Below are 14,808 nucleotides of genomic sequence, written 5' to 3'. Positions count from 1 at the left end.
TGCCTTTCAATTAATACCCGGGGACTAAATCACCCAGCTAAATGATTCTCCTTGTGGAAGGAAGCTAGCACACACAAAGCGGACATTCTTTGTGTCCAGGAAACCCACTTCCAATTACATAATGCTCCTCAATGTAAGCACAAAAACTACCCAATCATATACATGGCCAATACACCAAATAGCAAAAAAGGAGGTGTCCTAATGGCTTTCAAGGACTCGCTATCCATACAACCTAAAGATGTCTTTACTGACGCTGGAGGCAGGTACATCATCTTCACAGGAGACATTAATTCCAAACCATACACAGTGATCACACTGTATGCTCCGAATACACGCCAAGTCAGATTCATCAAAAAAGTCCTACACAAAGCAAATTCCATGAAATATGGTAACCTATTAATATGCGGGGACTTCAACATAACCTCAGATCCGACACTGGACACATCATCAGGCCAGTCAAAAGGAACCCTATCCCTTCAGTCCATACTCCACCAAGAGGAACTATACGACATATGGAGATGCTTACACGCCTCGGAAAGGGACTATACCTTTTTTTCCAACAGGCACTCTTCTTACTCCAGAATAGACATGTTTTTAACAGATAAATGGCTCCTGCAAAACGTGAACATGTCTAAAATACATGAAATTACATGGTCTGACCATGCAGCCATTTCCCTGTCTATTGTAGAGAAGGGAGTCTCCTCCTCACCACCCATCTGGCGTTGCAACACCAGACTATTCCAAGATAATAAATATCACAAAATAATCTCCCAACATAAACAAAATTTCTTTTCAGAAAATGAGGGCTCTGTGGATGATCCATTTGTTGTATGGAGCGCTCACAAGGCCTTTATGAGAGGAATCCTGATCCAATTGGGAACTAGAGAAAAAAGGAGGCGAACTCAGCAGCTGAACACTATTATTGCAGACATACACCTTATAGAAACTCAAAACAAAATATCCCCATCCACAGCACTTATCGACAAACTCAATTCTCTTAGAGAACAACTCAGAACGCTCCTAACTCAACAATATGACAAACACTTAAAATACCTACGACAAAACTACTATACCAATGCTAACAGGGCAGGTAAATACCTAGCGAATAGACTGAAAGCGGCACGCACCAGAACTAGAATAGCATACATCCAACACCCTACGCTAACACACAGAATCACAAATCCACAAGAGATAGCGAACCAATTCGCTACATACTATAGCTCACTATACAATTTACACGAAGATGCACATACACCACACCCAACTATAGACAAAATAAATTCTTTTCTGGAGCACCTAAACCTTCCAGCCCTCTCTGACGATCACTTAGAACACTTAAATGCTCCGATAACACACAGAGAAATTGAAATGACAATACATACACTTCCAAATGGGAAATCCCCAGGCCCGGACGGATTCTCTAATGAATACTTCAAAATGTTTACCAATATTCTATCTCCACACATGACAAAAATCTTCAATAAAGCTGCTGAGGTTGCCTCCTTTCCACAGGAAATGCTAAAAGCACATATAGTGACTCTACCAAAACCGGGTAAGGAACCTAACACACCAGCTAACTTCCGACCCATATCACTGCTGAACTCCGACACAAAAGTATACGCGAAACTACTAGCTAAGCGACTAACACGCATATTACCTAATCTCATTACGAGAGACCAGATGGGCTTTGTGAGAGGGAGACAAACTTCGGACGCCACTAGAAGGATTATTAATGTGATAAACCATGCTGAAAAGACTCGAACGCCTTCTCTGCTGCTATCCATTGACGCAGAGAAGGCGTTCGATAGGGTCCACTGGACATATATGGAACAAACATTGCGGAAGTTTGGATTCAAAGGCCCAATTCTGCAAGCTATTATGGCATTATACTCTTGCCCGTCAGCACAGGTGTACTCTGCGGGGTTCCTATCCGCAACCTTCCAGATCAAGAATGGAACCCGACAGGGGTGCCCCCTATCTCCTGCAATTTTTAATTTGATGATAGAGCCGTTAGCTGAATCCATACGCTCCCACCCTTTGATAACAGGCTTCCAGTTTGGGTCAGTAAAACATACCATTAATCTATTCGCAGACGATGTAATCCTGCTACTTACTAAACCCTCCATATCTTTAATACAGGCCCATAAAATCCTCATAGCTTTTGGAGAGATATCATACTATAAAGTCAACTTTACTAAATCTCTCATATTAGACATGGGTATCTCACCAAATACCCGAAAATCGCTACAAGCAAAATTACCATATATGTGGAGTAAAGGAAATATCACATATCTGGGAATCACACTCACAAATAAAATATCCACAATAATAAAAGCCAATGTATTACCACTCATTAACAAACTGGAAGCCCAAACCAAAAACATGTCCAACAGCGAAGTATCTTGGTTAGGCAGAATTACAGCTTACAAAATGATGTTATTGCCACAAATACTATACATATTCCGCTCTCTACCACTGTCTATCCCTCAACACCTATTAAAAAATATAGCGAATATTGCTTGGAAATACATATGGAAGGGAAAAAAAGCTAGATGTTCACGAAATAATCTCACATCACATAAGCAAGCGGGCGGAGCAGGTTTAGTGGACATACATGACTACTATTGGGCAGTACGCCTTGACCAAATCAAACACTGGTTTCAAACAACTGACACACCATTATGGGTGGACATTGAAAAAACGACAGCACCAATGAACAATCTACCCCTACTACTCATGACAGACGGGTGGATACCGTGGGACACAAAAAAACTGCCTCCTACTACGCAAATCTCGTTAAAGGCGTGGAGAGTTATACGGGAACATACGTATAAAGACAAACAAGACATACAGTATAATATACCCTTATCGTTCTTGGAAACAAAAATCCCAATGCTGACAATCAAAGACCTGTCAAGAAAGGGCATACTACACATATCAGACCTATATAATGGCACACATCCCAAATCTGTGGAGCAACTCATGACACAATACCATCTTCCAAAGAATTCACAGTTTACGTGCGTAAGAATTGTAAACTTCCTTAAATCTAAGCCTACACCTACCATACACCTTCCGAGCAATATTTGGAAATTTTACACCACAACCAAACAACATACAAAAGGAATATCTTTCTTCTATAATATCACCAAAGATAAACTCACATTTACCAAAACTACTGCAATGAAGAAATGGGAAGAAGAACTAGGTATATCAGCCTCAGATGAACAGTGGCAACAAGCCTTTAGAGCAATACACAAGGCTTCCCACTGCATTAAGCATTGGGAATTAACTATTAAAATGGCCAATAGATGGCACTACACCCCATATAGAATAGCGAAATTCTTCCCGGGAACATCCCCAAATTGCTGGAGAGCCTGTGGGCAAATAGGCAATTTACTGCATATGCTTTGGTGTTGTCCTGCTGTTAAATGCATTTGGAACCAAGTGTTTAAATTGATTTCCACGTTAACGGGAGTAATATCTCAACCAGACCCAGCGCTGGCAATATTGCACCTGAACATAGAAAAATATCATATAGACTTTAGACCAGTCGTAACTCATATTTTGCTTGAAACACGCTTAACGATATTACGACATTGGAAATCCACCAATGCCATTAACCTATCAGACATAACCAAAGCAGTTCATAGAAATTACACTTTCGAGCGCCTCTTAGCAATAAACTCTTTACAATGCAAAAAATTTGATAAACAATGGTCAATATGGTCCAAAAGTTAATGTTTTTATTGATGGTTCTGTTTCTATTAACGTTTGACTAATGAAAACAAGAAAAACACAACGCACAGTGAACATACTCTGCTTATGTTAAATGTTTACATGCCTCTTGAACAACTAATTAACTAAATGAAAATTTCTGAGAATGTATATCACCGGATTGTATACAACCTGAATGTGTATATCACTTTTCTCCCTTCCTTTTATGTTGTAAAACATATTCTTTTCTAAAAACTTCAATAAAAACCATTGAAAGAAAAAATTAAAAATTGGTGTGGGGTCCCCCCCAAAATCCATACCAGCGTGCAGCCTGGCAGGTCAGGAAAAGAGAGGGGGGGTGAGCGAGCGCCCCCCTATCCTGAACCATACAGGCCACATGCCCTCAACATGGGGGGTGGGTTATTTGGGGCAGGGGGGCACAGTGCCCCCCCACCCCAAAGCACCTTGCCCCCATGTTGATGGGGACAAGGGTCTCTTCCTGACAACCCTGGGCTGTTGTTGTCGGGGTCTGTGGCTGGGGGGGGCTTATCGGTACCTGGAAGCCCCATTTAACAAGGGGGCCCCCAGATCCCGACCCCCCCCATGTGAATGGGTATTAGGTATCTCTTTCAAGATCGGCAGGCGGTGTGATTGATAGTGGATTACATTGAGGGACATTTATTTATTTTTTTAAATAAAGGACTTGTCAAAAACTGTTTACGGTGTTTCTTACTTTTTTACACTTTTTTGGTGAATGGGAAGGGGTACCCGATACCCATTCACATGGGTGGCCCGGGATCTGGGGGCCCCTTCCAGATTCTGATAAGCTCCCTGCCTGCAGACTCCGACAGCCACAGCCCAGGGTTGTGGCGAAGAGGCCCTTGTCCCCATCAGCACCCAAAGCACCCTCCCCATGTTGTGGCCAAGTAGCCTGGTATGGATTGGTGGGAACCCCAAGCCGTTTCTTTTTAAAAAAATTTGGTGTGGAGTACCCCTTAAAATCTATACCAGACCAAAAGAGCCTGTAATGAATTTTAGGGGGGGCTCTATGCCGTTTTTTTTTCTTAATTATGTTATAGGGTTCCCCTTAACCACTTCAATACAGGGCACTTACACACCCTTCCTGCCGAGACCAATTTTCAGCTTTCAGCACTCTCACACTTTGAATGCCAATTGCTCAGTCATGTAATACTGTACCCAAACAAAATTTTTATCATTTTTTTCATTCTTGCGTTTTTTTGGTGGTATTTAATCACTACTGGGTTTTTTATTTTTTGCAACATAAGTGAAAAAAGAGTGAAAATAAAAGAAAAAAAACATGTTTTTTAGTTTCTATGAAAAAATGTATAAATCATTTTTGTTCATAAATTTGGGCCAAAATTTATACTTCTACATCTCTTTGATAAAATAACCCAAATTAGTGTATATTATTTAGTCTCTGTGAAAGTTATAGAGTCTACAAGCTATGGTGTAAATCATTGAAAATTGATCACACCTGATGCACTGACGGCATCTCATAGAATAATCTCATCTCATCGGACTCATGTAGGCAATGAATTTGCCTTTTAAAGTTATTTTAACAGTTTTGTGTGGATGGATAAATAAAGAGTTTCAGAGAGGTTGAAATACTTTTCTTGGAGGAAATGCTGCTTCACGCACCCATTAGTGATGACCAGATCACATGTTTGAAACCCTAGGGTCTTGGTCATGTTATCTTTGTCAAAGGGTAAGGTTAGGCTTTTGGTTGTTGGCCAGCACTATTGAGAATCTTTAGCTTTTTTTCCTGAAAATATAACAATGGCAGCCCAGTGGTGCTTCTTATCACTGCCATATAAAGATTGCATTTGAGTATAGGTGGAACCCTGAATATGTTCTGTGGGGAAAGGGGGGAGGCGGTTATATGGAGCATAGTGATGATGGTGGTACCTAAGCACCCTACAAAAAAAAAACTTGTAGATGAGATCTCCACAAACTTTTTTCACCATCTCATTTCTTCTCTTTAAGTGTAGCCTAAAAACATTACGACTAACAGAAACTGATATCAATGTTAGTATATCCACTATATTCTTAGGATCAGGTTAGGTTAGTTGCACTGTATACTTTACATGGAAAGCTTTACAAATATATGAAATAAGATTCATCTATTTAGTGTTAGTAGCAGGACTGCTTTTAAATCTTTTTAACTGTTTTTTTCTCTTCAATTGAAGCACCCAGCGCTGTATCTGATTTAAATGCCAAAGAGGTGGAAGCCAATTTTATAACTGTTAGCTGGCGACGGCCGTCACAGCCAAATGGCATCATCACACAGTACAGAGTCAGAGCTTTTGTTAAGGAAACGGGAATGGCCATTGAGAATACAATTCTCACAGGAAAATATAAGGTACTCTGCTAGACTTTGAAATCTGTGTTTATCTTTTGCATTGAACAATTAGTAATCACTTATTGCTTTGCAGGTGTTTTGACACGTTGCTTGATCTACAAGTTCTCGGTGGGATTAAAAAGAGCTTCATCTTCTTTCTTTTACACCTACTGAGTGCAGCTCAACACCTACAAGTGTTTCCTGTTATTGTCTCCAATTAAAGGAGTGCTGAAGAGAGTGTTGTGTTTGGGAGACAAATGTAGAAAAAAGGAAGACAGGGAAAAGCCACATAGTGGATAGACAAGAAAAACACCTTACCATAGTAGAGAGCAGTGGGCTTTTGGCGAAAGGCAGATCTTTTAGTCACCTCTAAAACCTGCCTATTTAAGGCAAGCTTACATGACAACATTGTATATGATTATGATTCAACATAAAAATAATTATCAAAGTGGAACTCCTAGTCAAAACTTTTTTTTCATTTGTTTAAACCGGAGAAGGTTTAGAACATCTGTGGGTTATTCAGTGCTTCCTATGTCCGAAATAAGAAATCTTACCCAAACCCACACTTCCTATATATATATATATATATATATATATATATATATATATATACATATACATATACATATATATATATATATATATATACGTATATATATATATATATATATATATATATATATATATATATATGTATATACATATATATATATATATATATATATATATATATATATATATATATATATATATAATACGGACTAAGATTGGGATGCCATTAAAGTTCATGTGTGTGTAAAGGTGGGTGTCCCAATACTTTTGGATAGATATTCATCACTAATTCATCACAAATTCATCACAAAGGTGTTCTATGGGGTTGAGGTCAGGACTCTGTGCAGGGCAGTCAAATTCCTCCACCCCAAACTTGCTCATCCATGTCTTGTTATAACTGCAAAGGGTGGGCCAACTCAATATTGAACCCTACGGACTAAGACTGGGGTGCCATTAACCACTTCCCACCCTCCGTATAACAAAATGACAGCTGCAAAGTGGTGAAGTTATCCTGACTGGACGTCATATGACATCCAGTAGGAGAAGCTTCTAGCGCTTGCCACTAGAGGCGCACAGCATGGCGATCGCTGGTGTGATGTGTCAGTCTGACACACCGCATCTCTGATCCTGGTAAAGAGCCTCTGATGTAGGCTCTTTACCATATGATCAGCCTTGTCCAGTCACAGCTGATCACAGTGTAAGCAGGAAAAGCTGTTTATCTGCTTTTCCTCTACTCGCACTGACAGACGTGAGTAGAGGAGAGCCGATCGGCTGCTCTCCTGACAGGGGAGGTCTTCGCTGATAATTAGCGCATTGATTATCAGTGCAGACCCATTGAGGATGCCCACTGGAGACCACCAGGGATGCCCACTGGAGACCACCAGGTGAGCCTACCAGGGATGCTAATCAGTGCCAATCAGTGCCCATTAGGATGCCACTCTGTGCCCGTCAGTGATTGCCTGTCAGTGCCTCCTGATCAGTGCTGCCTATCAGTGCCATCTATCAGTGCCACCCATCAGTGCCCATCCGTGCTGCCTTTGAGTGCCCATCCGTGCCGCCCATGAGTGCCCACCAATGCCACCTATTAGTGCCCATAAGTGCCACCTATCAGTGCCACCTATGAATGCCCATAAGTGCCACCTATCAGTGCCACCTATGAATGCCCATCAGTGCCACCTATCAGTGCCCATCAGTGCTGCAAACAGGGCCATCTTAACAACATCATGGGCCCCTGGGCAAAGTAATGCACTGGGGCCCCTAGAAGCCTGTCCCAATTTTCGCACCTACTCTCAAGAATTCAAGTATAATTCCTCACTGTGCCCAACATTGCAGCCTCACTGTGCCCCCATTGCAGCCTCACTGAGCACCTTGCTGCCTCACTGTGCCAACATTGCATCCTCACCGTGCTCCCATTGCAGCCTCACTGTGCACCTTGCAGCCTCACTGTGCCCCCATTCCAGCCTCACCGTGCCCCCATTGCAGCCTCACTGTGCCCCTTGCAGCCTCACTGTGCCAACATTGCAGCCTCATTGTGCCAACATTGCAGCCTCATTGTGCCAACATTGCAGCCTCATTGTGCCCCCATTGCAGCCTCACTGTGCCTTTTGCAGACTCACTGTGCCAACATTGTAGCCACACCATGCCCCTATTGCAGCCTCACTGTGCACCTTGCAGCCTCACTGTGCCCCCATTCCAGCCTCACCGTGCCCCTATGGCAGCCTCACTGTGCCTCCATTGCAGCCTCACTGTGCCCCCATTGCAGCCTCACTGTGCCCCTTGCAGCCTCACTGTGCCAACATTGCAGCCTCACTGTGCCCCATTGCAGCCTCACTGTGCCCCTTGCAGCCTCACCGTGCCCCCGTTCCAGCCTCTCCGTGCCCCCATTGCAGACTCACTGTGCCCCCATTGCAGACTCACAGTGCCCCTTGCAGCCTCACTGTGCCCCCATTGCAGCCTCACTGTGCCCCCATTGCAGACTCACTGTGCCCCCATTGTAGCCTCACTGTGCCCCCATTGTAGACTCACTGTGCCCCCATTGTAGCCTCACTGTGCCCCCATTGTAGCCTCACTGTGCCCCCATTGTAGCCTCACTGTGCCCCCATTGCAACCTCACTGTGCCCCCATTGCAGCCTCACTGTGCCCCTTGCAGCCTCACTGTGCCCCCATTGCAGCCTCACTGTGCCCCCATTGCAGCCTCACTGTTCCCCCATTGCAGCCCCACTGTGCCCCCATTGCAGCCTCACTGTGCCCCCATTGCAGCCTCACTGTGCCCCTATTGCAGCCTCACTGTGCCCCTATTGCAGCCTCACTGTGCCCCCATTGTAGACTCACTGTGCCCCCATTGCAGCCTCACTGTGCCCCCATTGTAGACTCACTGTGCCCCCATTGCAGACTCACTGTGCCCAAAATTGCAGCCTCACCAGGGCAGAGGAAAAGAGAGGCAAAGATCACCACTGAAAGGTTGTATATCCCTTCACCAATCCCCTGGACAGATCAGCATTGTGTATTATGACTATAAAATACCCCCCAGGGCTCAGTATGTTGGGACTGTGCTATACATGCCATCCTACATGGGTGTTCTGCAATACACCATACAGAATATAAATACCAGATGGAGGCAGGGCAAGGGCCGGGCCATCTTTTCTAAGCCAAGATGAAGATGGCACAAGATCAGCAATCTCTTCAGAAACCGAAAGTTTCGCTCTGCTGCTGAGAGCGCTCCGCTCCCTCTGAGCCACGCTGTCTGAAGAACAGAAGAGGTGGGCGGAGCTTGTTCACTAGCCGCGGTGCGCTATGAATGCTGGGACGGGCGCGGCCTATGACTGACGTCACTGGTTGCTAAGCTAGACGCCGGGCGACCGGCGATTCTAGCAAGTGAGCAACCAGTGCAGTGCACGACGGCATCAGTCTTCTGAAGCAGATTGCAGCGCTACTGCACTGAGAATCGGCCCTGGGACCGGGTGGGGCCCTCCAGGTAAGTGGGGCCCCCAGGCAACTGCCCAGTGTGCCCAATCGATAAAGCGGCCCTGGCTGCAAATCAGTGCCACCTAGCAGTGCTGCTTATCAATGCCGCCTATCAGTGCCCATCAGTGTTGCATAAAAGTGCCGCATCATCAGTGCCCATCAGTGAAGGTGAAAACTTGCTTACTTACAAAGTTTTGTTACAGAAACAAGGAAAAACTTTTTTTTTTCAAAATTTTTAGTGCAAAAAATAAAAACCCCAGTGGTGATCAAATACCACCAAAAGAAAGCTCTATTTGTGGGAAAAAAAATAACAATTTAGTTTGGGTACAGTGTAGCATGACCACGCAATTGTCATTCAAAATGCTACGGTGCTGAAAGTCGAAAATTGGACTGGGCAGGAAGGGGGTGAAAGTGCCCTGTATTGAAGTGGTTAAAGTTCATGAATCATAAAAAGACAGGCATCACAATACTTTTGACAATATAGTATATATTGAATATATATATATATATTCAAAACAGGTGCAGTGAGCAGCGCAACGGTTCCAGATAAAGTGCAAAAACAATCAGACCAACCTCACAGTATCATTCTTTTTATTTTAGATTATATAATAGTCTAAAGAAACATTGGCCTATTTTGAGTGGAAATTATCCCTCCACTTCGGAGTTCTGTGCCCTTCCCTTACCATCTTACCATAGAGGGAGAACCATTCGTGATCGCTTAGTTTGAGCAGATCAATTTTTTCCACCTAAACCTATTGTTACTTTTCTGGGACCCTGAAAAACAGGTTAATTTCCTTGTTTAAACGGTATTCATTGCAATTGTATTATCAAATTTTGACAAGGGGTCAAAATTTTCTCACCCACATAGATTAACTGGCATTAGAATTAAGAATTATTTTACATGGCATTTATTCTATACATTATCAAATGTCCTTGTGGTTTACTCTATGTGGGTGAGACAACTCAGAAGGTAGAAGATCGAATCGCCCGACATAAATATTCGGTCAGGGATAAATTGACTCAGTTTACCTCTGGCCAGGCACTTTGTAGAAAAAGGACATTCAGTCTCACAGTTAAAATATATGGTAATTGATGAACTAAAAAAAAATAGACGAGAGGGAGATCGTGAATTGAATTTAGAAGTAGATATTCTAAAGTAGATTGGATCCATCGCTTAGATACCCTTATTCCTGGGGGTTTGAACTCTGATTTTGATTTACATTTATTTGTGTGATATAATGATACATATTTATGTATTTTAGAGATATGATAACAACTTACAAGTCACTGTGATGGTTTATTAACTGGATAATTGATATTGCAATATTCTTTATTTGTATAGTTGATTTAGGTTTAAGGTTTTCTGTTTTATTTTATTTCATTTTGTCTTATTTTACTTTTTTTTACAATAGGATCAGCACAGGTTAATTTCTTCCCCTTGGAATGGAGAGAGATTGCCATTTGTCTACTATCTTTCTAAAACCCACTAATAACTAAAGAATCATCTTCAGTGGTTCCTTTTTCAGCTATATGTTTTGTTAATTGATATATATATATATATATATATATATATATATATATATATACTTGTGAAACATGAACCAAAAGTGAGTATACCCTCACATTTTTGTAAATATTTTATTATATCTTTACATGTGACAACACTAAAGAAATGGCACTTTGCTACAATGAAAAGTAGTGAGTGTACAGCTTGCATAACAGTGTAAATTTGCTGTCCTCAGAAAATAACTCAACACACAGCCATTAATGTCTAAACCCCTGGCAACAAAAGTGAGTATACCCCTAAGGGAAAATGTCCAAATTTGGCCCAATTAGCCATTTCCCTCCCCAATGTCATGTTACAAGGTCTCAGGTGTGAATGGGGACCAGGTGTGTTACATTTGCTGTTAGAACTCTCACTCTCTCATACTGGTCACTGGAAGTTCAACATGGCACCTCATGGCAAAGAACTCTTTGAGGATCTGAAAAAATAATTGTTGCTCTACATAAAGATGGCCTAGGCTATAAGAAGATTGCCAAGACCCTGAAACTAAGCTGCAGCATGGTGGCCAAGACCATACAGCGGTTTAACAAGACAGCTTCCACTCAGAACAGGCCGTGCCATGGTCAACCAAAAAATTTGAGTGCACACGCTCAGCGTCATATCCAGAGGTTGTCTTTGGAAAATAGACATATGAGTGCTGCCAGCATTGCTGCAGAGGTTGAAGGGGTGGGAGGTCAGCCTATTAGTGCTCAGACCATACACCACACACTGCATCAAATTGGTCTGCATGGCTGTCATCCCAGAAGGAAGCCTCTTCTAAAGATGATGCACAAGAAAGCCCGCAAACAGTTTGCTGAAAACAAGCAGACTAAGAACATGGATTACTGGAACCATGTGCTGTGGTCTGATGAGACCAAGATAAACATATTTGGTTCAGATGGTGTCAAGTGTGTGTGGCAGCAACCAGGTGAGGAGAACAAAGACAAGTGTGTCTTGTCTACAGTCAAGTATAGTGGTGGGAGTGTCATGGTCTGTGTCTGCATGAGTGCTGCCGTCACTGGGGAGCTACAGTTCATTGAGGGAACCATGAGTTCCAACACGTACTATGACATACTGAAGCAGAGCATGATCCCCTCTCTTCAGAGACTGGGCCGTAGGGCAGTATTACAACATGATAACACCCCCAAACACACCTTCAAGAGGACCACTGTCTTGGAAAAGAAGCTAAGGGTAATTGGTGATGGACTGGCAAAGCATGTCTCCAGACCTAAACCCTATGGAGCATCTGTAGGGCATCCTCAAACGGAAGGTGGAGGAGAGCAAGGCCTCTAAAATCTACCAGCTCCGTGATGTCATCATGGAGGAGTGAAAGAGGACTCCAGCGGCAACCTGTGAAGCTCTGGTGAACTCCATGCCCAAGAGTGTTAAGGCAGTGCAGTGCTGGGAAATAATGGTGGCCACACAAAATATTGACACTTTGGGCCCAATTTGGACATTTTCACTTAGAGGTGTACTCACTTTTGTGGCCAGCAGTTTAGACATTAATGGCTGTGTGTTGAGTTATTTTGAGGGGACAGCAAATTTACACTGTTATACAAGCTGTACATTTACTACTTTACATTGTAGCAAAGTGTAATTTCTTCAGTGTTGTCACATAAAAAGATATAATAAAATATTTACAAAAATGTTAGGGGTGTACCCACTTTTGTGCGATATATATATAAATATGTTTTGTTGGCTGAGTTCCACTTTAAAGAGTCAAACCAGTAGCTGAATATTTTGTTGATGAGTACAATTAGTGTACTAGTTAGCAGATCTCTGTATTTCTCATGCTCACCATACTATTTTTGGACAAAAGATGTAACATAAAATACAAATAAATGAGAACTATAACACTATTTTTTTCTCCTAAAAGAGAGATCACCCACCATGCACTGAATAATGATGCTTTGCATGTTGAAAGAATGTAGACATACTCCTCTATTAATTGCCATGCTTTACACAAGAAAATATTTGGGAAAAACATCTTTGGACACATTTTTTAAAATAGATGAATATTGATCTAATGAAAATATTAATACAACACTTGTGTAAACTAGTATACCTATTATGTCCTTCCTATGTCCCTGCTAGGGTCCTATGAGAAACTGTAAACTAGGAAGTAGGAATTGCCATTGCTATGTGCCTATCCCAGCAAAAGCCAATCCTATGCTAGTTTGAGGGTTGTGATTGGCCAGACAGCGTGTCTGGGCACCTGCTACCTTCTCTTTCTATTGTCTGGCTGTGTCTATATATTTCTCTTGCTATGCTCCCTAATCTGTGCATTTGCTATCTTGTGCAGCCTCTCTGCAGTGTGTCGCACCCTTTCCTCCTCCTTTTGTTTAGGAATTTTTGTAATAATTCTGTCTTAAAAAAATCTGTATTGTGCAAAAGTTTAGGCAGGTGTGAAGAATGTAATGTAAGAATGATTTCAAAAATATATATTTTATTGTTTATTTGTATCACTTTACAAAATGCAAAGTGAGGGAACTGAAGAAAAATCTAATTCAAATCAATATTTGGTGTGCCTACCCTTTGGCTTCAAACCAAACTTGCACAAAGTCAGGGGATTATGTAGGATTAGTGACGTGTATGATTAACCAATTATACCAAGCAGGTGCTAATGATCATCAATTTCAAATGTTGATTGAACCACAGTTATTAACTGAAACAGAAACAGATGTATAGGAGGCTTAAAACTGAGTGAGGAACAGGCAAACTCTGCTACTAAGGTGAGGTTGTGGAAGACAGTTTCATGTCACAGGTCATATACCATGGCAAGAATGAGCACACAACGTGGTTATTTTTAAACTGCAAGGTCTCTTCCAAGCAAAGATGTCAAAGCAGAATGAGGTTTCAAGATGTGCTGTTCAAGCTCTTTTGAAGAAGCACAAAAAAATGGGCAACGTTGAAGACCGTAGATGCAGTGGTTTGCCAAGGAAACTTAATGCAGCAGATGAAAACCACATCATGCTTACTTCTATTTCAACATCAGAAGATGCCCAGCAGTGCCATCAGCACAGAACTGGCAGAAACCAGTGGGACCCAAGTGCACCCATCAACTGTCCAGAGAATTCTGGCCAGAAGTGGTCCTCATAGAAGAATTGTAGCCAAAAAGGCATACCTCCGACATGGAAACAAGGCTAAGCAATTTAACTATGCATGAAAACATAGGAAGTGGGGTGCAGAAAAATGGCATTAGGTGCTCTGGACTGATGAATCAAAATGTGAAATATTTTGCTGTAGCAGGAGGCACTTTGTTTCTCAAAGGTTTGGAGAGCTGTATAATAATGGTTGTCTGCAGGCAACAGTGAAGCATGATGAGGGTTCCATGCAAGTTTGGGGGGGGGCTGCATTTTTGCAAATGGAGTTGGAGATTTGGTCAGGATCCATGGTGTCCTCAATGCTAATAAATACAGGCAGATACTTATCTATCATGCCATACCATCAGGGAGGCATGTGATTGGCCCCAAATGTATTCTACAGCAGGACAACGACCCCAAACATACAGCCAATGTCATTAAGAACTATCTTTAGGGCATCTTCTCAACATCATGGAATCTGGGATAAAAGAAGAGACAGAAGGATTTGAGGCAGCCTACATTCTCAGACGATCTGTGGTTAGTTTTCCGAGATGTCTGGAACAACCTACCTGCCGAGTTCCTTCAGTGTA

General features: G+C 42.2%; 1 protein-coding gene across 2 annotated transcripts in view; it reads left to right on the top strand.

The window, feature by feature from the left end:
* PTPRQ (protein tyrosine phosphatase receptor type Q) overlaps positions 1 to 14,808 on the top strand; it is a 450,263-nt gene that overhangs the window by 147,757 nt on the left and 287,698 nt on the right. For both annotated transcript variants that reach the window (XM_073620248.1, XM_073620247.1), the window contains exon 8: positions 5,925 to 6,097. In XM_073620248.1, coding sequence (XP_073476349.1) covers positions 5,925 to 6,097 — 173 coding nt within the window. The remainder of the gene's footprint in view (positions 1 to 5,924; positions 6,098 to 14,808) is intronic.

This window comes from Aquarana catesbeiana, linkage group LG03 (genome assembly GCF_042186555.1).
Source record: "Aquarana catesbeiana isolate 2022-GZ linkage group LG03, ASM4218655v1, whole genome shotgun sequence".
NCBI lineage: Eukaryota > Metazoa > Chordata > Amphibia > Anura > Ranidae > Aquarana > Aquarana catesbeiana.
The sequence above is the reverse complement of the archived record's forward strand: the minus strand, read 5'-3'. Positions and strand labels throughout refer to the sequence as shown.